General features: G+C 41.2%; 2 protein-coding genes across 2 annotated transcripts in view; one reads left to right on the forward strand and one right to left on the reverse strand.

Moving 5' to 3' along the window:
* MSH6 (mutS homolog 6) lies at positions 1-23516 on the forward strand. The gene is made up of 10 exons (XM_080813520.1): positions 1-337; positions 11272-11471; positions 14490-14659; positions 16086-18633; positions 20354-20619; positions 21642-21759; positions 22104-22193; positions 22767-22921; positions 23027-23226; positions 23346-23516. The coding sequence occupies exons 1-10, from the start codon at positions 84-86 to the stop codon at positions 23425-23427; spliced, it is 4083 nt and encodes a 1360-aa protein (XP_080669646.1). The 5' UTR covers positions 1-83; the 3' UTR covers positions 23428-23516.
* FBXO11 (F-box protein 11) overlaps positions 23484-24871 on the reverse strand; it is an 86369-nt gene continuing 84981 nt past the window's right edge. The window contains exon 23 of the mRNA XM_080813521.1: positions 23484-24799. Within this exon, the coding sequence (XP_080669647.1) occupies positions 24670-24799 (130 nt within the window). The 3' untranslated portion in view covers positions 23484-24669. The remainder of the gene's footprint in view (positions 24800-24871) is intronic.

The following is a 24871-nucleotide window of genomic DNA, read 5'->3' on the forward strand; positions in this document are numbered from 1 at the left end:
CCCGCCAGCAGTCGCCGCGCGTTTTATTCCGTGCGTCTAGCCGCTCGGTCCGGCAGAGCGGTTGGTCCTCGCCGACCGTCGCTATGTCGCGACAGAGCACGCTGTACAGCTTCTTCCCCAAGTCGCCAGCGCTGAATAATGCTAATAAGTCCTCGGTCAGGGCTTCAGGTGAAGGCGGCGGCGCCGCCGCTGCCACCGGGGCCTCCCGTTCTCCTGGCGGGGATGCGGCCTGGAGCGAGGCCGGGCCTGGGCCCTTGGCAGGGTCCGCGTCGCCGCCGGAGGCGAGGAACGTCAATGGAGGGCTGCGAAGACCTGCCGCCTCTGCGGTCCCCGCCAGGTAGCGGGGGGCGGGGGGGAATCGGGTGGGGGCACAGCGGCTAGGCGAAGGGGGCCTGGGGAAGGGAGGCTCGCTTTGGAGGGCTTTGTGGGGGTTCGCAGCTAGGCCTTAAGCTCGGAGGACGTGGGGCTGCATACTTGGCTTTAAAAGGGTGCAGGGCCCGAGTTTGTAGCCTTGGCGTTAGGGGGCGTAGATTGTAAACAGGGTAGGAGGAAATGGGCTGCGGGAAGAAAGCGGGGGAAGAGATGCACAGATTCTGGAGGAAGAGGAGGGGTACCACCAGGTGGGAGGCCGGATTAGAGAGGGAGTGCAAACTGCTCGGGGTAGCGAGGAGAGAGGGGAGATGGGAGCGTTGGGGGTGGGGCAGGAAGAGAAAGGAGCTGTGCACGCTCGGTGCGGGGTGCGCACCCAGGGCGGGGGGGAAGGGGTGGTGCCTGTCTGCAGCGGGGGAGGGCTGGCGGGAAAGAGGAATGCCTTCGGGGAGGATGAACACTTGTACCCTCGAGGCTGTGGGGGCGCGGCGTGCAGTGAGAGGGGTTCGAGGAGGAGGTTCCTTGTTTAGAGCTGGGTTAGGGAATTGAGGGTCAGCAGAGGTTCGGGAAACACTTGAATGTTTGGCTGGGAGCCTCGGGCGCCTCGACCCTGGGAGCGGTGGGCCCTAGGCCAGCCTGTGTGGGCTGTGCAGGAGGTGGGAGTGGGGGTGGGCCGCAAGCTGAGTGCACCGGGGGTGTGTCACGCCGCGGACCGAGGAGTCTGATTGGTCCGCGTGAGGGTTGCAGAGGCGGGGCGGGGCAGGTGGGGGGAGCAGAAAGTGCTGGGGTCCGCCGGGTCATTCCATAGATAGGCCGAGCGTGCACCAAAACAAATGAAGAATTTAGAGGCTGTATTAATTTTGATACACGTGGAAGTATTGTGCGGAGTTGAAAAAGATGCTGTTTTATGATATAGTGTCTCTTTTGTTGACAATTGCAAGGGAGGATGGGGCCCCGCTATCTTTTCCGAGTCGAGAGTGAGATCTAAAGGCTGTGATCTGGCCCTGGGCAGGGATGGACGGACGCGATTGCGGGGAGGACTGCCGGGAGGTGTTCTCTCTCTCGGAGCCCTTCGGTGCTGTTCCACGGCTTGGCCGGCCTTTTGTCGGAGCAGCGGGCGACATTTTGAAAAGCTCGCATTTTCTGTATCCCAGGTATTGTATTAGACACAAAGGATAATGGTAGCCCTTTGAAAGGATGAAGAAACAGGTTTAGGAAAAGTGAACTCCCTTAAAGATCAGAGAGTTGGTTAGTGGTTCTGAGTAGGCTCTTTCGAATGTGTTTTATGTGTTCTACAGATTTTCCAAAGACCTAAGTGTCATTACGGTACTACTTTAAGTGACCCTTTCAGGCAGTGAATTTAACTATATAATTGTGTGAAGAGTAGTAGGATATGCCTCTGGCTTACAGATTATTTTGAGCTTTTTTTCTCTTTTTTTTGAGATTTTATTTATTTGACGGAGCACAAGCAGGGGAATCAGGAGGCAGAGGGAGAGGGAGAAGCAGGCTCCTTGTTGAGCAGGGAGCCCGACATGGGGCTCCAGACCCTGGGATCATGACCCCAGCGAAAGGCAGCCGAGTAACCAACCGACTGAGCCACCCAGGCACTCCTGCGCTCATTCTTTTTGAGAAACTGTAGATAGGAGAAGTAACTGAATGTTACTCTCTGTAAGGGAGATTTTAGTTTATAAAGGAAACCTCCATTTGTAAGGTTGTCTCTTGTTCTGATCCAGGAAAAGAAGGACGACTAAATCAGGAGAAACTAAGGGAGAGGGCTCTGACTTAAATCTACCTAACAGCCATAATTCTTGTTTGCTGTTCTTTCCTTGGTAGCTCCCATACCTGTCCACTCCCCCTCCCCCCGCATTTTTCTTTTGTCTTCAGCTGCAGATGGTATTTAAGATGGTGACTTGGGCTCTTTCTGTGAGTTAATCAGTTTTCCTTAGTCTCTCCTATGTATACGGGGGTATACATAAACTTTTTTTGGTTTTCTCTCATTAACCTTTTACTCCTAAGGGGGTCTCAGCCAAGAACTCAGAAGGCTGGAAAGAAAATATTTTTCCTCCCCTACATTTGCATCCTCCATAATAGTTTTTCATCATTCCTCATGGGACATGCAAGATGTGTTATAATGTTTATTTGAACGTGAACTGATTATTCCTGCATCCATGCTGCAAATGTACATCATGTACCTACTGTGCCAGGCACAGAATTAGGCATTATGGATCTTGGATCCACCCTTGTATTCAAGGACAAGCAAAAAGGCAATTCTTGGAGCAGAAGCAGAGTGTATAGGTTCTGTGTGCTTTGGTCAGGGGAAGGGGGGATATATATGTCAGGGTAGGTTTTTGGCTCTTCAGGATAAGACCCAAGAGGCAGGCAGGAATCAGCCAGACTACAGAGGGAGTAAGGGGGTGTTAGGAAGCTGGTTCAGGAAGAAGGTCCTGCAGATTGTGATAGAAGGAAGAGAAGAGATGGGACACTTGAAGAGGGTATGTCAGGATCCAGTGGAACAAACTGATGGGCCACCAAGACATTTGGACTTTTTTAAGCGTCACTTGAAAGCTTTAAAAAGAAGTTGAGCATCTTTTAATGTTGGACATGTACATTTCCTCTTGTACTTAAGTGTTCCAAGTCTTTTGCCTGTTTTTTTCCCGTAGTTCTTTGCCAGTGGTGTGTGATTCAAAGTCTTTTTCTACCTTGGGTCATCCTTTTTGCCAGCTTATGGCATCTTTTGAACAGAAATTAGTAATTGTAATGTCAAGTTTGTCAGTCTTTTTCTTTATGGCTTCAATAGATTTTATTTAAGAAATCCATAGGGGAGATTGAGGATTTAGAAAGCTCAGTGTCTGGGTGCCTGGCTGACTCAGTCTGTAGATGCTGTGACTTGATCTCGTGGTGGTGAGTTCAAACCCCACGTTGGGTGTAGAGATTACATTAAAAATAATAAATCTTAAAAAAAAAAATCTCTGGGGCACCTGGGTGGCTCAGTGGGTTGAAGCCTCTGCCTTCGGCTCAGGTCCTGATCCCGGGGTCCTGGGATCGAGCCCCGCATCGGGCTCTCTGCTCAGCGGGGACCCTGCTTCTCCCCTTCTCTCTGCCTGCCTCTCTGCCTACTTGTGGTCTCTGTCAAATAAATAAATAAAAAATCTTAAAAAAAAAAATCTCACTCTGACTTAAGTGTTTGGTGGGGAGACCTACTGGTAGTGGAGAGAGCATGAGGGTAGTGGCAGTGGGGGTAGGATTTAGAAGAGGAGTAGAGAGACCAAAGTGCTAGAGCAGACAGCTGTTGGTGATGATGTAGATAATGGGACATAAGAGCAAGGAGGGAGGCCAGATGACATCAGTTTCGAAGTAAATGGCTATAAGAGGAGTAGAAGGAGGGGCATGTGGGTGGCCCAGTTGGTTAAGCATCCCGCTTTTGATTTGGCTCAGGTCATGATCTTTGGGTGCTGGGGTTGAGCCTCACATGGGGCTCCACTTTCAGTGTGGAGTCTGAGGAGTCTGTTACTCCCTCCGACCCCGCCCACCAAGTGCACATGCTTGTGCTCTCAAAATAAACAGATCTTTAAAAAAGGAAAAAAAAAAGTAGCAGGATGTATGTGTACCTTTAGCCTGTTTCTCATACTTTATTTTTTCTGTAGGTTTCTTTTTTCCTTTTTTCCTGTAGTTTAAGATAATAATTGAGACAACTATAAGGCTTCTGACCACTTATGTCTGGCTTTTTATTATTATTACTACAAATCTTGGCTAGTTTATTTTTTTACAATCTTATTTCAGTGATAATTGTCTATCCTTGAAGTGTATGCTCTGTTCCCATTCACAAACAAGGAATGGTCAGACGTGGCAAATCTTTTTTCAGCACCTTTATTTAAAGGTAACTATCTGCACTGGTTGTAGGTGCTTTCCTAAGAATTTTCATACAGTCCAGCTTATTTATTTATTTATTTATAAAAAAGATTTTATTTGTTTGACAGAGATCACAATTAGGCAGAGAGGCAGGCAAAGAGAGAGGAAGGAAAGCAGGCTCCCTGATGAGCAGAGTCTGACGCGGGGCTCGATCCCAGGACCCCAAGATCATGACCTGAGCCGAAGGCAGAGGCTTTAACCCACTGAGCCACCCAGGCACCCCAGTTCAGCGTATTTATAGCAGTATGTTTTTCCAATTAATATCACACCTAATATAATAATAGTTATTTTAAAAGAAGAGAATTAAAAAAATTCAGGCTCTTTAAAAAGCATTCTGTGGACTCAGTGTCACAGACGTAACTTGTTTTAATTGACATAATTAAAGCAGGTATTAAAGATGTTCAAACTTGGGGTGCCTGGATGGCTCAGTACCCAGCTGCCTTAGACTCAGGTCATGATCCCAGGGTCCTGGGATGGAGCCCTATATAGCGGCTCCCTGCTCCCCCTTCCCATTTGTGCTTTCTTGTGTGTGCTCTCTCTCTCTCAAATAAATACATAAAATCTTTTTTAAAAAAAAGATTCTCAACTTGTCATAATTTGGTCTGTGGGAACCTCTTTTTAGCTGCTTTTTTAAAAAATTATTACTATTATTATTTTTAAGACTTTATTTATTTGACGGAGAGAAAGACAGTGAGAAAGGGGACACAAGCAGGGGGAGTGGGAGAGGGAGAAGCAAACTCCCCAGCTGAGCAGGGAGCCCATGCAGGACCAGATCCCAGGACCCTGGGATCATGACCTGAGCCAAAGGCAGACGCTTAACAACTGAGCCAACCCCGGTGCCCTTAAAAATTATTTTTTAAAAGATTTTTGTTTACTTATTTATTTGGCAGAGAGAGAGAGAGAGAGAGACATCGAGAGAGGGAACACAAGCAGGGGAGTGGAAGAGGGAGAAAAAGGCTCCCACCTGAGCAGGGAGCCCCATGTGGGGCTCCATCCCAAGACGCTGGGATTATGATGTGAGCCGAAGGCAGATGCTTAACAACTGAGCAATACCCAGGCGCCCCTTTTGAGCTGCTTTTATGGCTTAACATTGCCTTAGGGCTTTTGAAAACCTTCATTCTGATGATTTTTACATGCTCTAAGGCATGAAATTAAGCTGCTCCACAAAGAACCTGGTTTCTGGGTGCCTGAGTGGCTCAGCAGGTTAAGCATCTGCATTTGGTCCAGGTCATGATCTCGGGGTCCTGCGATTGAGTCCCGCACTGGGCTCCCTGGTCAGCAAGGAGTCTGCTTCTCCCTCTGCCCCTCACCCCTCTTGTGCTCTGGCTTGCTCTCTCAAATAAATAAAATCTTTAAGAAAAAAAAAAAAAGATCTAAAGAACCTGTTTTCTTTTAACTTCTTTGAGGTTTCTTTTCCAATGCTATTTAGAAAATAGTATTAGATGCCAGTTTGGATGGTAGTTTCATATGGTCACCCTAGACCCTAGTGCATAAATGATGAGCCATAGTTAATCCAAGCTGAAGGAAAAGGTGTATGGGCAGAAGTGTATTGGTAGGTGGGTAGGTATTGTGGGGGCCTTGGAATTAATTGTTCTGATTACTACTTTTTTCTCAGTACTGCATTTAGTTGTTTGAGCGTAGGGGAAGTCTCCTCTAATGGTTCACCTTGAGAGTTAGTTGCAAACACCAATAACTGATTTCTAAAGTTGGTTTGAGAGTGTTTTTATGTTATGACTCAATGTTTATATGCACAGGTTTTTGTTAGACAAGCCCAGTTTTTTTTTTTAATTGCTTACAGAAGCAAATTCTAGTAGTGCTTTTGTATCCACTGATTTTTTTTTTAAGTAGATAGCCTAAAAAGTTGATTATGAATTTGGGGGTACAACCAGTAACTGACATCAAGATAATGGACTAAGGCAAAAGCAAAATAATGTGACTTTAAAGCAAAATTTTAAAAAATCTGTTCAGTGTATGTTTGGCTTTACTGAGTCATTTCTTATTTTTAGTTGTATGAAGGCTTTATTATTGTTATTATTTTTAAAGTAAGGTCTACGGCCTACATGGGGCTTGAACTTGTGACTCTGAGATCAAGAGTCATATGCTGTACCCATTGAGCCAGCCTGGTGCCCTAGTTGTACGTCAGCTTTTTTTTTTTTTTTTTTTTTTCTTTAAATAATGTATTCTTTGTTTCAGGGGTACAGGTCTGCAATTCATCAGTCTTACACAATTCATAGCACTCACCATTAGCACATACCCTCCCCAATGTCCATCACCCTGTATGGTGGCTTTTACATTTGTTTTTCTGAGCTATCATCCCCCCCCCTTTTTTTCATTTATTATTTTTTAAATTAACATATAATGTATTATTAGCCCCAGGGGTACAGGTCTGGGAATCGCCAGGTTTACACATTCACAGCACTGCCCCCCCATTTTAAAACTGCCTTTGGAATCCCAAGAATATCAAGAATTTAAGATACATTAACATTTTGGGGAGTCCTGGGGGGCTCAGTCAGAAGAGTGGGTGCTACTGATCTCAGGGTTGTGAGTTTGAGCTTTCTGTTGGCTGTAGAGATTACCTAAACTTAACCTCAATAAACTTAAGAAGAATTATAAGATATATTAACATTTTAAAAACACTCGTAAAGTCGTAATTGGATCTTCTTTATAAGTACATTGTAAGATAATTCCAGTATTTTGGCATTTTAGCTTGGGCTTTAGGAAGCAGTGTATTTTACATCGTAATAAAATCTTTAGATGTGAGGTGACTTTTCGGCCTACATATTTTCAAATTGGATTTGCATAGGGCTAATGATCCTTGTTAATACAGTTACATGAAAAGAGAAAGATGTTAAGATTGTCAGAAAATATAGCCAAATATTAAAATACAGTGAAGTTAATATATTGGGTAAGGCCTTAAGTAGAGCCAGTGGAATAGCTGGATGTGATTGTATAGGATTATTAGGCTCTTATAAGGACCAGTGTATGACAGATTATAGCACATTCCAGCTGTGAACCTTAGGCTTGCATTGTATTTCCATGCTTTATTTAAAAAAAAAAAAAAAGGTGGTTTTTTTTTTTGTTTGTTTGTTTTTTAGAGAGCGTGAGAAAGTGAGCATGAGCAGGAAGAGAATCTCAAGCAGATTCCGTGCTAAATGCAGAGCCCAACTCTGGCCTCAGTCTCATGACCCTTGAGATCATGACCTGAGCTAAAATTGAGAGATGTTTAACCAACTGTACCACCTAGGTATCCCCTGTATATTTTAAAATACAGTATTTAGTGTTGGTAGGAAAACTTGAGTATTTGCATGGATTATATTTCCTTTTATGTTGGCATTCTTTGGAAACTATGCAACTACTAGAAATCAGAATTTTAAAATTACCTATAGAGAGTTGAAGTCTTCCCACAAAATTAAAAACTTTTTTAGCATCAACTTAAGAGAGATTTTATTTTACTTTTAAAGATTTTATTTATTTGAGAGAGAGTAGGAGCAGAGGGAGAGGGAGAAGCAGGCTCCCCACTGAGCAAGGAGCCCAATGTGGGATTCGATCCCAGGACCCTGAGATCATGACCTGAGCTGAAGGCAGACAGTGTCACCCAGGGGTACTTACACGGTATATTTTATTACCTGGTTAATGCTCATTTTGGTTGGAAGCCACAGTTTCCTGGACCAGAATTTTCAAAGTGTCAACTTTTAAAAAGCTTCAGAGGAACAGTGCTTATTACTAAATTTTTTAGTCTTTGCATTTTATAGTGTACTGCCATTGCTAACATCGGAAAAGTTAGGTTATGTGTAAGATTTTATAAGTATATGATTACATTTAGGGTAAAGTGATGTTGAAAAACAATTTGAATGGTTAACTTTACAGATAAGGAATTTACTTCGAAACTGATAATGATTGTAACTAGCTTTTACACATTTTTTCTCTAATGGATATATACATCTGCGTTGCAAAATAAATTTAAAGATACTAAATTTTTAATATCTTTGGTTCCTTGGAAAAGAATCTTCTAATCATTTATGAGACCTTTGAACACCACTGTATAGTTTGTTTTACAATTTGTACTACATTTGTACAAGTGGGAGTTTTAAGGTAACCATAGTCTTAGCTCAAGTTATTTCCTTTGGGAATAAAACTAGAATGAACTTCCTCATGTTAAAACAGTAATATTTTATCAAAAAATAAGATGTAAAGCTAAAAAAAATTCTCCCCATGTCTTCTAGGTCTCAGTCAGAAACTTGAGTTACTTTTAGCTAAGGACAGAAGGGGACTTTCAGGAGTCAGGCTTGGCCATCTCATTTTTGCTCAAGAATTTTAATCTAGGTAGGCGTTTGGGTGGCTCATTTGGTTAAGTGTCTGCCTTCAGCATCTGCCTCATTCAGCTCAGGTCGTGATCCCAGTGTCCTGGGATCAAGCCCTGCAGCTGGCTCCTTGCTCAGTGGAGAGTCTGCTTCACCCTCTGCCCTTCCCCGTTCATGTTTTCGCTTTCTCTCTCGCAAATAAATCTTAAAAAAATTTTTTGATCTAGTCATGTAGTTTCTCTGGGAGCCCCCAAAACAGCTGAGATTCCTGCAAGTGCTCTGTTGCCTCATACCAGGCAAAACAGAATTCCATCAGATTTGAGGCATCCTGTTCCTTGAACTTCAAATGTACCACTAAGATGTACATGCTTGTCAGTCTGGTATGCAGTAACTCCAGTCTTGAGAATTTGTAACTTTTGTAAGACATGTATGTTATAAAATAGCTGGTGCCCAGTTCAGCAATTAGTCCTTACCCTCCATAACTCCGTTCACAAAGGCAAGAAAAACCGTCCTCTTGAATTTTACAAACCAAGAGCTCTTTGTAAACCTCACTCATACTGGTTGGGCTCAGCACTTATCCACCTATATTTACTAAATTCAGTATATAGGGAAGAGACTGCCTCAGACTAGCCACACGGGGCTTAGGCTTTGCTATGTACACACCAAAATGTTACCTGAATCTCAGCCTTTTTAAGGGATTTAGTTGCCTTTAAGAAGGGCAGCCAGGGGACACCTGGGTGGCTCAGTCAGTTAAGCACCTGCCGTGGGCTCAGCTCATGATCCCAGGGATCAAGCCCCGAGTTGGGTTCCCTGCTCAGAGGGCAGTGTCCTTCTGCCCTGCTCAGTGCGCATTCTCTCTTTCTCATAAATAAAATCTTTAATAAAAAATAAAGGGCAGCCTGGCTTGACAGATAGGTATCCCTGCTGATCCCCTTTAGAAAAATTTGCTTCGATAATGCATTTTGAAGCCTAATGTCTCAAAACTATACAGCCAGAAATATGCTTCGTGAGGGGGACATGTTCATTGAAATAACACGTACTCACTCTGACCAGTCTTCTAAAAATGACGCTCAGGATTTGGACTCAGAACCGATCAAGTGTCTTTAGGGAGACAAGTTATTTCCCTCCTTTAGCAGCAGAAAGAGTACAGTTTTAGGGTAGTCGCAGGTACTTCAGAACAAAAAAAGCTTATAGTTTTCTGGTAACTCGGTATAGGCTTTTTGTGGTTAAGTGGCTACCTGGCCAAAGTTAAGAGAAAGACTGCTTGACAGTAGGGGGGCTTGTAGACCATTCTGCACAGCTCTGAGGTCTTTGTCTCCTGTTCGTGGGCTCATGGTAGAAACTGGAATTGATAAGAGCTTCCTATGTAAAGATGAACTACGTGGTGAGCTTGATGGCAATATTTAAGGATTTGTGCTTGTGCTGGTTGCTGTAGATTTCTGTTAAGACTGCACATGCTGCAAAGGCCCTTGAGAAAAGCCCCAGCTAGCCATGCTGTTGTTTTTGTCTCTTTTCTAACTGTCTAGCTTAGGGGGCTTCCATATTCACATTTTTGAAGAAAGGAATACTTTATGCTTAGGTCTGAATAAGGTCACCCCAGTGTACTAATGCAAGCTATTCTAAAATGTTCTTGTTTGTAGTCTATTTACTTCTGCAGTTATTCAGTGAAAACCTTTAAGCAAGTTCAGAAAATCTTGGTATATAGCACTTGAGCAGAATTTATTAGCTGTTGTGGAATCTCCATCACTGAGGGACTCTGCTGTAGTTTAATTTTTACTTTTTTGTTAAGTTTTATTTATTTAAGAGAGCATGTATGCATGAGTAGGGAGGGGCCGAGGGAAGAGGGCAGGCTCAGGCAGGCTCCACACCCAGTGCAGCCTCCAATGAGGGCCTCAATCGACTGAGCCACCGAGGTGCCCCTATCAAGTTTTAATTTTAATTCTGGTTAGCTAACATGCGGTGTTTCATTAGTTTCAGGTGTACATCTGCTGTAGTTTTTCAGCTAGATTCTTCTTCCTCTTCCTCTACCCTCTCCTTTCCCTTTCTCAAGAAACCTTCAGGACCAAATTATTTTTTGGCATTATTTTTTGGCAAGTCAGGCACTACCAATCCAACTTGACTTTTTTCATAAGATTTTTAGGGCTGGGGGTTGGTAGTGTGCTAGGTAGCTTGTGGAGTGTTAACTGGAAACAGGTTTCAAAGAGTCAAATGAGGTAATATTTATTGTAATTACCAAATCACATATCAATGTTTTATATTTTATTAATGCCCTGGGTCAGGTCCTCTTCCTGATACGTACCATATTGTGGTATACAGGTGTGATACATTATAATTTGGAGAGCATGTACAGTGAGTCTGTGCCTTTTTCTTTGCATCAGTATTCTGTCATAATTTGGCCATTGTTTATAAACTTTATTCTGAGAAGTAGTTTCTAATCTTAATACCAGAATTCATTATATTTGTATTTGTCTTAATATTTTAAATAAGCATTGTGATATTTGCTTATGTTTTTAAAAATGACTTGAACATCTGATTTTAAAAAATTCTAGAATTTGGGTGCTTGAATATTAATGCCAAAAGACTTCCAAGGAGTGTTAACAATGCCTTCCTTGGAATTGCTTATTTGTAGGTAATTGCCTGTAATGCAACTTAACCAAATATTAACCAAGTTATGTATTTCCTTTGGCAACAGTTCTTGTGACTTCTCACCAGGTGATTTGGTTTGGGCCAAGATGGAGGGTTACCCCTGGTGGCCCTGCCTGGTATACAACCACCCTTTTGATGGAACATTCATCCGTGAGAAAGGAAAGTCAGTCCGAGTTCATGTACAGTTTTTTGATGACAGCCCAACAAGGGGCTGGGTTAGCAGGAGGCTATTAAAGCCATATACAGGTAAGAGAGTCAACTCCTCAGTGTGTGTGAGAGTGAGTGTGTAAGAGAGCAAGCACACAGCACATGAGCACAAGTGTCTACGACTGCCGTACAGTGAAATTAAGTGTATTTTATGCCAATAAATTTCAAGAGTGGTAGGCTGAATGCTTCCATCATGGGAAAAAGATACAACTGGTCTTCAGCTGGTTGGTTGTGGAGTCGACTTTTTATTTCTTTATTTTCAGTTGACTTATGGCAGTATCATGCCCTTAAGGGGAAAATGTTTTCATGATTAGATCTCATTTGGACCATACTACCAAGTTCAGGCATGAAAAGGGTAAGTTAACAGTGCCCCCCATCTTCAGAGATCTAAGAGAAAGGCAATGCAGTCAGGATATATAGCAAATAGATTAGTGACATTGTCTAAGGCAGATGGAGATGCATATTTACCTGGCCTTTAAAACCCTCACTTATGAGCATATCTGTGTTGAGTTTCACATCATATTTCTGGACCCATAACGTTCTTTTTCCAGGCCCACCTTTTTAAAGTCCTAGACTGCAGCAGTCCCGCCTGTGTAGTGTCACTTGGGGCAGGTACACCCTGTCAGTTTGTTGAGTTATACCGTGTGTGCACATTGTGTTCACAGGGTTCAGTGCTTGTTTACACTTGCGCATGAATGAGTCCTTACTCATTATCCTCAGGTTCTCCAGGCTAGGGTGCTGCTGGACTCAGTGTTTAGGAATCACAATACGGGTCAATTTCCTAGGAATCTCCGGGAATTCTGACTTTTGGTCATAGCGCTCATCCTGCAGGGCCAGGAGGGCACACTGAAGAAAGTTAAGTCTGCGTGGAAATCTGACCTGCAGGATGGAAAGAGAATCTGGACATTTGGTTCTGTCTTCAGCACTAATTTGCTGTATAATCTTGGCCAACTAAGTAACTCAGATACTGTTTACTTATAAAGTGAGAGAGCTGAACCAGGTAACAGGGTCTTTTTCTAGGACTAATTTTGAGATTGTTGTTATTTTTTTAATGAGAGCATGCTAGTGAGTGTGGGTGGGGGAGGGGGAGAATCTCAAGCGCAGGGCTCCGTCTCCCCTGTGAGATCTTAACCTTAGCTGAAATCAAGAGTTAGATGCTTAACTGATTGAGCCACCCAGGCATCTCTAATTTTGAGATTCTAAACAAAGTTTTGGCAACATGACTTTAATTTAAAAATATCCCCCCAATTTTACATTTATATTGTCATTATTTTGTAAATCAACCCTGTTGTATATTGCCTTTGCCATTTAAATTTCCAAATCGTTGCAACAGCATGGATGAGGAAAAAGTAGGTTTTTAATTCTTTTTTTGGTGGTGGGGGGGGGTCTTAAAATTGTAAATGCAGTTTGCATTGGGTTTTTTGGGGAACCATGAGGTCATTAGATATGTGGGGGTGAGTGCAGCTGCAAACAGGCACTTGAAGTTAGGAGGCCACCCTCCAGTGGATTTTGAATGTTACAGTTTGTAGTATTGGTGCAGCTCTTTAGAAAAATGGGAAATTGCACCTTTATTTTAGCCAGTCCATTAAATTGCTAATGTAATGGCACTTTAGGATATCCTGTTAGTTTTAGCATACAGTAGAAAAAAGGAAATAATGTAATGTTTGGATCTGTTAAATTTAGACAAGTTCAGGTTTGTTTTCTAATTTGGTCAGAAGAAAACAAAGACCTTGCTAGTTAGGCCTCTTAGGAAAAAACTAAACAATTTTGTGCCATTAGACTTGTGATTATCTGCATCTAATCTTTGGTCAGAGGACAGGAGTGTCATTTAAAATTATAGCTCTTGGAGCACCTGGATGGCTCAGTCAGTTGAGCGACTCTTGGTTTTGGCTCAGGTCATGATCTTGGGGTCCTGAGATGGAGCCCCACATCCCACTCAGTGGGGAGTCTCTTTGAGATTCTTTCTCTCCTCACCCTCTGCCTCTCCCCTGACTCGTAGGCGTGCTCTCTCTCAAATAAGTAAATTTTTTTTTATAGTGAATTGGACCCTTCACTCAGGTTCCGATTCTTTTTTTTTTTTTTTTAAAGATTTTATTTATTTGACAGATATCAAAAGTAGGCAGAGAGGCAGGCAGAGAGAGAGGGGGAAGCAAGCTCCCCGCTGAGCAGGGATCCCGATGTGGGGCTCCATCCCAGTACCCCGGGATCATGACCTGAGCCGAAGGCAGAGGCTTAACCCACTGAACCACCCAGGCGCCCCTCAAATAAATAAAATCTTAAAAAAAGAAAATTTAAGGGGTGCCTGGGTGGCTCAGTCGTTAGGCATCTGCCTTTGGCTGTGGTCCTGGGATGGAGCCCCACATTGGGCTCTCTGCTCAGCAGGGAGCCTCCTTCTCCCTCGCACTCCCCCTGCTTGTGTTTGTTCTCTCCCTGTCTCTCTCTCTGTCAAATAAATAGTGTCTTGGGGGAAAAAAAAAATAAAGGAATAAAGGAAGAGTTTTACCTGAAAACAAAACAATTTGATTTAACCTAAACAACAACAACAAAAAATTCAGTTTGAACTAGGTTACCTTTCCAGAATGTTAGTATCCTTACCAGTAGGGTTTTGTTTTTAATATACCCTATTTAATTACCTTGGGGATAAACTTAGAATCATAGCTTCATTTAACTGACAGTGTAGTTTTTGCCTTCGAAGTAATTTTTTTGTACAAAGGGTCTCAAACCCCTTGAACATCTCATGCTTCATCTGAAGAGGTGTGCTTTATATTTAGGGCCACAGTCAGGAGAGATGCAGTAGCCCTGGGTGACCCAACAGTTAAGGCAACTTCAAGGAGGTCAGATGGGTAATTTAAGTTTCACTAGTAGTTTTCCCCTGGTAATTTCTTCTTTGTAGACTTTATTGATCTATTATCAATCAAAAGTAATGGAACATTAAAAACTATTCTTGATTCTTGTCCATTAACAACAGATGTTTTACATTGAGCCTATTCCCTAGCTAATGGTTCTTATTTATAAATAAGATTTGCTTAATAAGAAATATAAATCTAAATTTTTTAGGTTCAAAATCGAAGGAAGTGCAAAAAGGAGGTCATTTTTACAGTTCAAAGCCTGAAATACTCAGAGCAATGCAACGTGCAGATGAAGCCTTGAATAAAGACAAGATTGAGAGGCTTGAATTAGCAGTGTGTGATGAGCCCTCAGAACCAGAGGAAGAAGAAGAGATGGAGGTGGGCTACTGTTAAACAAGTCAGTTGCTAATTCTTTTGGGAAAGTGATGGAAAAGGGGGGGTATTAAAGTGATATTCTCTTGTTTTATTTATATGATTTGCATATACACACACACACACACACACACTTTAATACTCATACATATTTTCTTTTGTCTTTTTTTTGGTGAGAGAGTGTGAGCATGAGGAGGGGCATGGGGAATGGGGGAGAGAATCTTAAGCAGGCTCCATGCACAGCGGGGAGCCCGATGAGGGGTTTGATTTCACAAGTGAGATCATCACCTGAGCCAAAATCAGGAGTCTGGATGCTTAACCGACTGTGCACCCATGTACCCCAAATACTCATACACATAATTCTATACTTCTGTAGGACTGTAGGTTACTTTAGATTAGAATCTCAGCAGCCATTTTACTTGAGTTCTCAAGCTTCAAGCCTGGTGGAAGATAAGAGGTAGTACCGTTTTGGTAACAAGTTAACAAGACAGTAAGAACATGGTGATAAAATTGGTTAAGGTCTCTGGCAGTAAGCCTCTATATGAGGGTGTGGAAGCCCTGGAAATGGATTCCCTAATGCTCTCAATACTTTTTTTTTTATATTTTGGATAGGTAAGAGAGGTTAAATATCCTTGAAATACAACCTGGGTTTCAAACTTTAATAGTCACTATTTGAGTGAATTAGATGATTCTTCTCTAATTTAACAAATTAATGAACTGTGTGCTTAAGAGATTCATTTATGACTGAGCCTGATTTTATATTGTTATAGATAGGGAATAACAAACTAACGAGTATTTTAAGAGAAACGAAAGAAAGTGTTTTTAATCTTACTTTTGAGGCCAGGGGTCTTAACATTAATGAAAGGTTTAGAACTGGATGGTAATACGGAGATCACTGAACCTCATATAACTTCACATGTGTGGGAGATCCATGATAACTGAATTTTGCCTTGGCCAAGAAGCTACAGCTGGTTTGTGGAAGAGTAAGGACTAGAAACCCATACAGATTGCACTGCTTTCTTAAACTAAAGAATTTATAAAATGGCAAAGTTCATAATACGTCGTCCCTCTGGAAGAGATGACCCTGGAAGAAAGGTAATGGGGATTTAAAGTTATTTCCACAGCTCATTGTTAATGAGGGTATCACCTGTAGGTATTTGGGATGTATGGTCATGCTAATGGCTTCATCACTACTGTACAGGATAAAACTCAGGAGAGAATGACTTAACCCTATAGTATGATGCTACTGAAATTGATAGTTGTGTGTGTGTGTGTGTGTGTTTAATTCTTGGAGAAAGAAAGCAGTTTCTCATTTCTGGAGCTGGGTTCTTCTCTTGATCAGGATACTGCAGCATATTGAGAGATACTCCACAGCAGTACTGTAATTTTCCAGATTTTTTTTTATTTAAATAACTCTTTCTTTGCCTCTCAGGTTGGTGCAACTTACTCATCAGATAAGAGTGAAGAAGAGGATCATGAAATTGAAAGTGAAGAGGAAGTACGGCCCAAGGTCCAAGGATCTAGGCGAAGCAGCCGCCAAATAAAGAAAAGAAGGGTCATATCAGACTCTGAGAGTGACATTGGTGGTTCTGACGTGGAATTCAAGCCAGATGCGAAGGAGGAAGGAAGTAGTGATGAAATAAGCAGTGGAGTTGGGGACAGTGACAGTGAAGGTCTGGATAGTCCTGTCAAAGTTGCTTCAAAGCGGAAGAAAATGGTGACTGGAAATGGCTCTCTCAAAAGGAAAAGTTCAAGGAAGGAAATGCCCTTAGCCACCAAACGATCAACTGGCATTTCATCAGAAACCAAGAGTGTTTTGAATGCTTTCTCTGCCCCTCAAAATTCTGAATCTCAAGCCCACGTTAGTGGAGGATGTGATGATAACAGTCGCCCCACTATCTGGTATCATGAAACCCTAGAGTGGCTTAAGGAGGACAAGAGAAGAGATCTACAGAGAAGGCGACCTGATCACCCTGATTTTGATGGATCCACACTCTATGTTCCTGAGGATTTCCTTAATTCCTGTACTCCTGGGATGAGGAAGTGGTGGCAGATTAAGTCTCAGAACTTTGATCTTGTTATATTTTATAAGGTGGGCAAGTTTTATGAACTATACCACATGGATGCTCTTATCGGAGTCAACGAACTAGGTCTGGTGTTCATGAAAGGCAACTGGGCTCATTCTGGTTTCCCTGAAATTGCCTTTGGCCGATATTCTGATTCTCTGGTTCAAAAGGGCTATAAAGTAGCACGAGTGGAACAGACAGAGACCCCGGAGATGATGGAGGCACGATGCCGTAAGATGGCACATATATCTAAGTATGACAGAGTGGTGAGGAGGGAGATCTGTAGAGTAATTACTAAGGGTACACAGACCTACAGTGTATTAGAAGGTGATCCCTCTGAGAACTACAGTAAGTATCTTCTTAGCCTCAAAGAAAAAGAGGAGGATTCTTCTGGCCACACTCGGGTATATGGAATATGCTTTGTTGATACCTCACTGGGAAAGTTTTTCATAGGTCAGTTTTCAGATGATCGCCATTGTTCCAGATTTAGGACTCTAGTGGCACACTATCCTCCAGTACAAGTCTTGTTTGAGAAGGGAAATCTCTCAACAGAAACTAAGATGATTCTAAAGGGTTCATTATCCTCCTCACTTCAGGAAGGTCTGATACCAGGCTCACAATTTTGGGACGCAGCCAAAACATTGAGAACGCTCCTTGAAGAAGGATATTTTAAGGAAAAGTTAAATGAGGACAGTGGGGTAATGTTACCCCAGGTGCTTAAAGGTATGACCTCAGAGTCTGATTCTCTTGGGTTGACACCAGGAGAGAAGAGTGAATTGGCCCTCTCTGCTCTAGGTGGTTGTGTCTTCTACCTCAAAAAATGCCTTATTGATCAAGAGCTTTTATCAATGGCAAATTTTGAAGAATACATTCCCTTGGATTCTGACATGGTCAGTGCTACAAGACGTGGTGCTGTTTTTGCTAAAGGCAATCAGCGAATGGTGCTAGATGCTGTGACATTAAGCAACTTGGAGATTTTCATGAATGGAACAAATGGTTCTACTGAAGGGACCCTACTAGAAAAGATTGATAGTTGCCATACTCCCTTTGGTAAGCGGCTTCTAAAGCAGTGGCTTTGTGCCCCACTCTGTAGCCCTTATGCTATCAACGATCGTCTAGATGCTATAGAAGACCTCATGGCTGTGCCTGACAAAATCTCTGATGTGGTAGACCTTCTGAAGAAGCTTCCAGACCTTGAAAGGCTGCTGAGTAAAATTCATAATGTTGGGTCTCCCCTGAAGAGCCAAAACCACCCAGACAGCAGGGCTATCATGTATGAAGAAACTACATACAGCAAAAAAAAGATTATTGATTTTCTTTCTGCTCTAGAAGGATTCAAAGTAATATGTAAAATTATAGAGATTATGGAAGAAGTCATTGACAACTTTAAGTCTAAACTCCTTAAGCAGGTCATTACTCTACAGACAAAAACTCCTCAGGGCCGTTTCCCAGATTTGACTATAGAACTGAACCGATGGGATACAGCCTTTGACCATGAGAAGGCTAGAAAGACTGGACTAATTACTCCCAAAGCAGGATTTGACTCTGATTATGACCAAGCTCTTGCTGACATAAGAGAAAATGAACAGAGCCTCTTGGAATACTTGGAGAAACAGCGCAGTCGAATTGGCTGTAGGACCATTGTCTACTGGGGGATTGGTAGGAACCGTTACCAGTTGGAAATTCCAGAGAATTTCATCACTCGTAATTTGCCAGAAGAGTATGAATTGAAATCTACCAAGAAGGGCTGTAAGCGATACTGGACCAAAACTATTGAGAAGAAGTTGGCTAATCTGATAAATGCTGAAGAACGGAGAGACATATCATTGAAGGACTGCATGCGGCGACTGTTCTATAACTTTGATAAAAATTATAAGGACTGGCAGTCTGCTGTTGAGTGCATCGCAGTATTGGGTAAGACTTTGAACAAGCTTATTCCTAAGGGTTTGGTTAGTCATGTCTTATGTCCCAGTTATGCATTAAGATTTAAATCCATTGGACATTTGCCATTGAGGTATATTTCCAAATACAAGATAGCAAGGTAATTATTTTGATGTGTATATACTTGTGCCCTCACTAGACAAAATGGCTTAGTTTGCCTGTAGCAATTCAAGTTCACTTTTTGGTCTTATTCAGTCTTGAATAATTTAAAGATTGATAGGTTTTTAGTTTTTTGTTTTTTAAAAAGCAGGGGATTTTGTTTTGTTTTTAATTCAGGGCTTGAACTCAGGGCCCTGAGATCAGGACCTAAGCAGAGGTAAGAAAGAGTACTATGTTCTGGATGCTCCACTGACTGAGCCACCCTGGCACTCCAGATTTTAGTATTCTTAGTATCATGATCCTGATTTTTTTTTTTAAAGACTTTATTTATTTATTTGACAGCACAGGGAGAGGGAGAAGCAGGCTCCCTGCCAAGTGGGGAACCAGATGTGGGGCTCAGGATCATGACCTGAGCTGAAGGTGGAAGCTTAACTACTGAGCCACTCAGGTGCCCCTGGTTTTTTTTGTTTTGTTTTTAATTTTTTTTTAAGCTTCTCATTTTTGTTAGAATAAGTTAAAATTGTATCTTGGCCCATCACCACTTCTTGTATTTTCAGTTCATCTCTTTACATGCATATATTTCAAGATTTTAATCTTTTTTCTCTTAGCCCAGATCATCACACTTACTTTCTTACAGCTGATTTCTAAGAGCCCTGATTTATATATTTATAAATTTGGCAACCTTTTCAGTTTCATAAATACTTTTTTCCCCTTAAATTTCCAACATACTTGGAGCCTTTGGTGTTTCACAGTTTAGGGTTTTTTCCCCCCGTGTTTTAAAAATACAGTAACTAGGGGCGCCTGGGTGGCTCAGTGGGTTAAGCCTTTGCCTTTGGCTCAGGTCATGGTCTCAGGGTCCTGGGATCGAGCCCCACATTGGGCTCTCTGCTCAGCAGGGAGCCTGCTTCCTTTTCTCTCTGCCTACTTGTGATCTCTCTCTCTCTCTGTTAAATAAATAAAATCTTAAAAAAAAATGCAGTAACTACCCAAATTTGTAAAAGAACTGATTTGATCTGAATACAACTGTTCAAAATTGAGTAGTATCCTTTGGTTTGTGCCACATTCATTTCTTAAGCCAATACAACTTTGAGCAGTTTGGTGGGTAATTTAAAGTGTCCCTCAGGACAGGTGTTCAAAATTGGTGAATTTTCCTCTAAAGATGCTTTTGTATCAGTGTGCCTGTTGTGTTAATATTCCACTTCTAAGAAGTGTTAGCTCCAGGATTAGGTCAAATAAAGGCGGTCAGTCTAGCATTTCCCCAGTATCTCTTAGCTGGGTAAGCTGTTAGGGGGTCTTGTTTTGAGGGGAGAGATTTTGGGATGAAAATGAGTTCTCATTTCACTACAAGTGCTCCCATGAAGACACATAGAAACATTTAGGCTGGTGGCTCATTTTCTGTTACTGAACGCATTAAAGCATTTTATGCGTTCTAGAGTGTCTGTTGTTAGAAAAAAACATGTATAAAAAGCAACTAGAACATACCATCCTCTGTTGGAAAAGTGTTTTTGAAAGACTTTTTATATTAGTTAGATCTTTGTGCTGCTTAAGCAGCTTCAAAAATGATGAAGCCTCACTTTTACCCTCTCTTTAACAGATGTCTTACTGTGCCTGGCTAACTATAGTCGAGGGGGTGATGGCCTTATGTGTCGTCCAGTAATTCTGTTGCCAGAAGAAGGCACTCCTCCCTTCTTAGAACTTAGAGGATCACGTCATCCCTGCATCACGAAGACTTTCTTTGGAGATGACTTTATACCTAATGACATTCTAATAGGCTGTGAGGAAGAGGAGGAAAATGGCAAAGCTTACTGTGTGCTTGTTACTGGACCTAACATGGGGGGCAAGTCTACGCTCATGAGACAGGTAAACTGAACCTTTAGGTCTTGTTATACAAAGTCATTTGTATACTTCGGGGATATATTACATATTTAGGCCACCCTTTTCCAAATAGCACATAAATTATATAGAATTCAGTCACCAGCATACTAGGAAGCAAAGGGAAAATGCTCTGTATTGTAAAATTGAGAATTGTGTTTACCTTTATCAAGTATCTGCTCATGTTAATGGGGAGCATACATTAAAAATCTGAGAGATTTCAGCTTATGACTTCTTCACAAACTGACTTGATTGGATTCCTTTCCTCTGAAGGTAGATGTATCCATAATGAATGAAAATGTTGGAGGTGTGTTACTCAGACTCATTTGTGGGAATCCTTATAAAAGAACCATGACAGACTTGTTCAAGTAGGAGAGCAAAAAGAATTCATGACCTCTAATAACCTTTGGAAACTGCTTTCAGGAAAGACAATAAATATATCTGTCTTTTTATACCAGGGGCTGGCCAGCCACTAAACTAAAAATGATTTACATTTTTTAAAGGGTTAGAAAGGAAAAAAATGTGACAGAGACGGCCCTTGACTAAAAATATTTGCCAACCCCCCTGCTCTCCTGTATTTATACTTAGGTTCGCCAAATTTGCTAACTAGCAAGAGGCAGTATATAGTCCAGTGGTCTTCAATCCCATTTTCATTTTTTAGTATCACTTGGGAGGGCTTGACAAAAAAAGTACAGATAGGGTTCCATTGTCCCAGATTGATACGTTTGGTCTGGAATTGGTTCTAGGCATCAGTAATTTTAAAGAGCTCCCAAGTGATTCTACTGTGTAGTCAGCCAATGGTGAGAATCACTAATGCAGTGGATTAAAATCTCACAGGCTTTGCGGTTTTAAGGTCAGTTAGGTTCTAAGCCCCTGGTTTTCTAGGCTTCACTTTACCTGCTTTGGATTGTGAACAGTTTTTAAGAGTGCCTGACTCCTACATAAATGATCTGTATCTATGTTTTTCTTTAATACCAATTAGTAAAGACCTTTTCCTCCTTCCTTCATAGGCTGGCCTATTAGCTGTAATGGCCCAGATGGGTTGTTACATACCTGCTGAAGTATGTAGGCTCACACCAATTGATAGAGTATTTACTAGACTTGGTGCCTCTGACAGAATAATGTCAGGTGAGTTTTCTTTTTTCACCCAAGGCTTTATTTATTGGCCTGTTCATTTCTACATTTTGTACGATAAATACGTCTGCCTTGAAATGTGTACCAGCCATTAAATTTGATGTTTGATATTTCTTGTTATGCAAAGTGGAGTACTTTCAGGCATTTGAAAATACTCTTTCTTCAAGCAAGAATTGCATTATCTCTTAACGAGATGTAACCTTTAGTAGTGGGTAGCTCATGATACGAACCAAAAAGATGAACACACTAGTTCAACATTCTAGTTCTATTTAGTAGTATGTTTTGTGTGTGTGTGTGTGTGTGTGTGTGTGTGTTGTGTTTTTTGTTTTTCTTTTTAGGTGAAAGTACGTTCTTTGTTGAATTGAGTGAAACTGCCAGCATACTTACACATGCAACAGCACATTCTCTGGTCCTTGTGGATGAATTGGGTAAGACATTCCAATTTCCATTTGAAGGCTATTTTTAAAATTAAAAAAAATTTTTTTAAACTCTAATTTTTCTTGAAGATGATTGGTTCTTTTTAAAAAGTCTGAAACCATTCACCTCTAGTGCCACAGACCTACCTCTAGTGCCATTCAGACCCATACGGGAAGATAACAGATAATGTTAAAAACAGTCTTTGATTACAAGGCTCTAAATTTTGTCTTAACATTTAATGAGAAACTAATAGGACATTTCTGAAGATCAGTGGTCCCTGAAGAGTACTTTTTAAAAAAAGAAATGCAGGGGTGTCTGGCTGGCTCAGTCAGTAGAATGTGTGACTCTTCACCTCAGTTTTAAGTTGGAGCCCCATGTAGGGTTGTAGAGATGAATTAAAAATTAAATCTTTAAAAACAGAATGTACCCTACTCCCAGGGCTGGTATGTGGATGTTTAGCTAAACAGGGTCTATTATTTGGATGCACTAATTGATGTTACTATTTTATCCTCCCCCCCCCCCGCTTTTTCATTCCTTTGTGGTATAAGGCAGATATATAATTTATGCATATTTTACCTTCATAGGGAGAGGTACTGCAACATTTGATGGAACAGCAATAGCAAATGCAGTTGTTAAAGAACTTGCTGAGAACATAAAGTGTCGTACATTGTTTTCTACCCACTACCATTCATTAGTAGAAGATTATTCTCAAAATGTTGCAGTGCGCCTGGGCCACATGGTATGTATAAACTGTTTTCAGAAGTTTAGATTTTTGAGGGAATCAAGGCAGGTATGCCCACTGCTAGCACGTGAACACAGCATAATAAAATATTTTCCTTTTTAGGCATGCATGGTAGAAAATGAATGTGAGGATCCCAGCCAGGAGACTATTACCTTCCTCTATAAATTCATTAAGGGAGCTTGTCCTAAAAGCTACGGTTTTAATGCAGCAAGGCTTGCTAATCTTCCAGAGGAGGTTATTCAAAAGGGACATAGAAAAGCAAGAGAATTTGAGAAGATGACTCAATCACTGCGATTATTTCGGTAATTATACTTGCATATAACTTTGCTATGGAACTGACTTTCACCATCCCCCTTTACGGTTTATTCATGCACTACGGAAAACATGAACTGATACCCCCCCTTTTTTTTTTAATTTTAAGGGAAGTTTGCCTGGCTAGTGAAAGGTCGACTCTAGATGCTGAAGCTATCCCTAAATTGCTGACTTTGATTAAGGAATTATAGACTACATTGGAAGCTCTGAGTTGGCTTTTGACAAAGGTGGTAAATTCAGACAACATTATGATCTAATAAACTTTATTTTTTAAAAATGACCATTTTTCCATTTTCTTTCTAGGAAATTAAACCCTTTTAATTCTTATCTACCTTCTACATAATGGTTATTGAATACTCCACAATATATTAAGTCTAGATGTTATGGTACATGCATACACTTTCAGGCTGTTTATACCCACTGTCACCAATACACATAAATGGGGGGGGGGGCTATGAAACTGTATAGGGCTGTATATATACTTGTCTCAGCTTAATGCAGGAAATTGTTTTTAATTTCCAGCGGTTTGTCTAAACTGTTCAAAAAAAAACTATGAACAGAGTTCAAATACAGGACTGTTTTGAAGAGACTTTCTAAAGTGTACTTTAAAACATAGTAGTTTTTACCTTTCACAAAACTGAGTTACAAGAATACTTTTTGTTTTACAGTGCATCCCTTCCTAGGAAGTCTCATTAAAACACTCACTTTTTCTAGGGGTGATTTTGAATGCTGCACAGGGAAGGGAAGGAAATAATAGTCTTAACTTTTCTTAAAGGATACCAGAAACATTGCTGGATATAATTTAAGATTAGTGTTTTCTCTTTCATAGAAAGAACGTACATACTGGGACATGAGTACAGTTACAGCAAGTCTAGGTGTGCTAACAAAACAGGGCACATTCAAGTACAAGAAGATTTGCTTGAAATTAAAAACTACATGAGATTAAAGCATTAAAATCATATTTCTCAATCTGAATACATGTTAAAAAAATCAAAAGAAACGCAGAAGTGCTAGCTCACATTTTTACCATATTACAAAAGCAATTGGTACCCATGTCCATAAAGGCAGCAACAAAGCTGCTTGTCTATTGAAGAGTACTACTGCAAATTGGACTGCATTCAATGCTAGTTGTAAAAACACCAGCTTTTTTTCAGAAGTTGGTATCTGTACAAAATTGCAGCTTATTTCTTCACTTCTGTCCCTTCAAAAGTCTTTACACAGTAATGCTAAAACACCCAGCTTTGAGATCCTGAGTCAATATATTGCCACTTTCTTTTTGGTAGCTTGAGCTTCATAGTGTCAACTGACCTCGTGTATCCATTTTTAATACAGTCTCTTCCTGTAGCATGGGCAAATATTTTAAATCTTCTTCCGAAAAAAATGTTTTAAGTTATGATGTTAGAATGGCAGGACTTTTTCTTTAGGGAAGGAATTCAGTTGTGCTGCAATGTATTAGATTCTATAGGTGGAGCAGAGTCATATAGTGTATCTGTATCATGTGTAGGCTCACCAGCTAATGTACAAGGATTAGACAGTGTTCCAGCACCACAGTCACAGAAAAACCTAAAGCAAAATGAAAACCCAAAAATTAGGAAAGTGAGGGGGGAGGGGAATAAGTGGGTAACAGAGCAAGCA

Source organism: Martes martes (genome assembly GCF_963455335.1).
Source record: "Martes martes genome assembly, chromosome: 9".
Classification (NCBI taxonomy): domain Eukaryota; kingdom Metazoa; phylum Chordata; class Mammalia; order Carnivora; family Mustelidae; genus Martes; species Martes martes.

What these genes read in the sequence shown, in the direction of transcription:
- MSH6 (XM_080813520.1), top strand. Translation starts at nt 84, where the DNA reads ATGTCGCGACAGAGCACGCTGTACAGCTTCTTCCCCAAGTCGCCAGCG. An exon ending in AGGAAGAAGAAGAGATGGAG is followed by an intron (nt 14,660 to 16,085) that starts GTGGGCTACTGT and finishes TTTGCCTCTCAG; the next exon opens with GTTGGTGCAACTTACTCATC. An exon ending in GGTCCTTGTGGATGAATTGG is followed by an intron (nt 22,194 to 22,766) that starts GTAAGACATTCC and finishes TTACCTTCATAG; the next exon opens with GGAGAGGTACTGCAACATTT.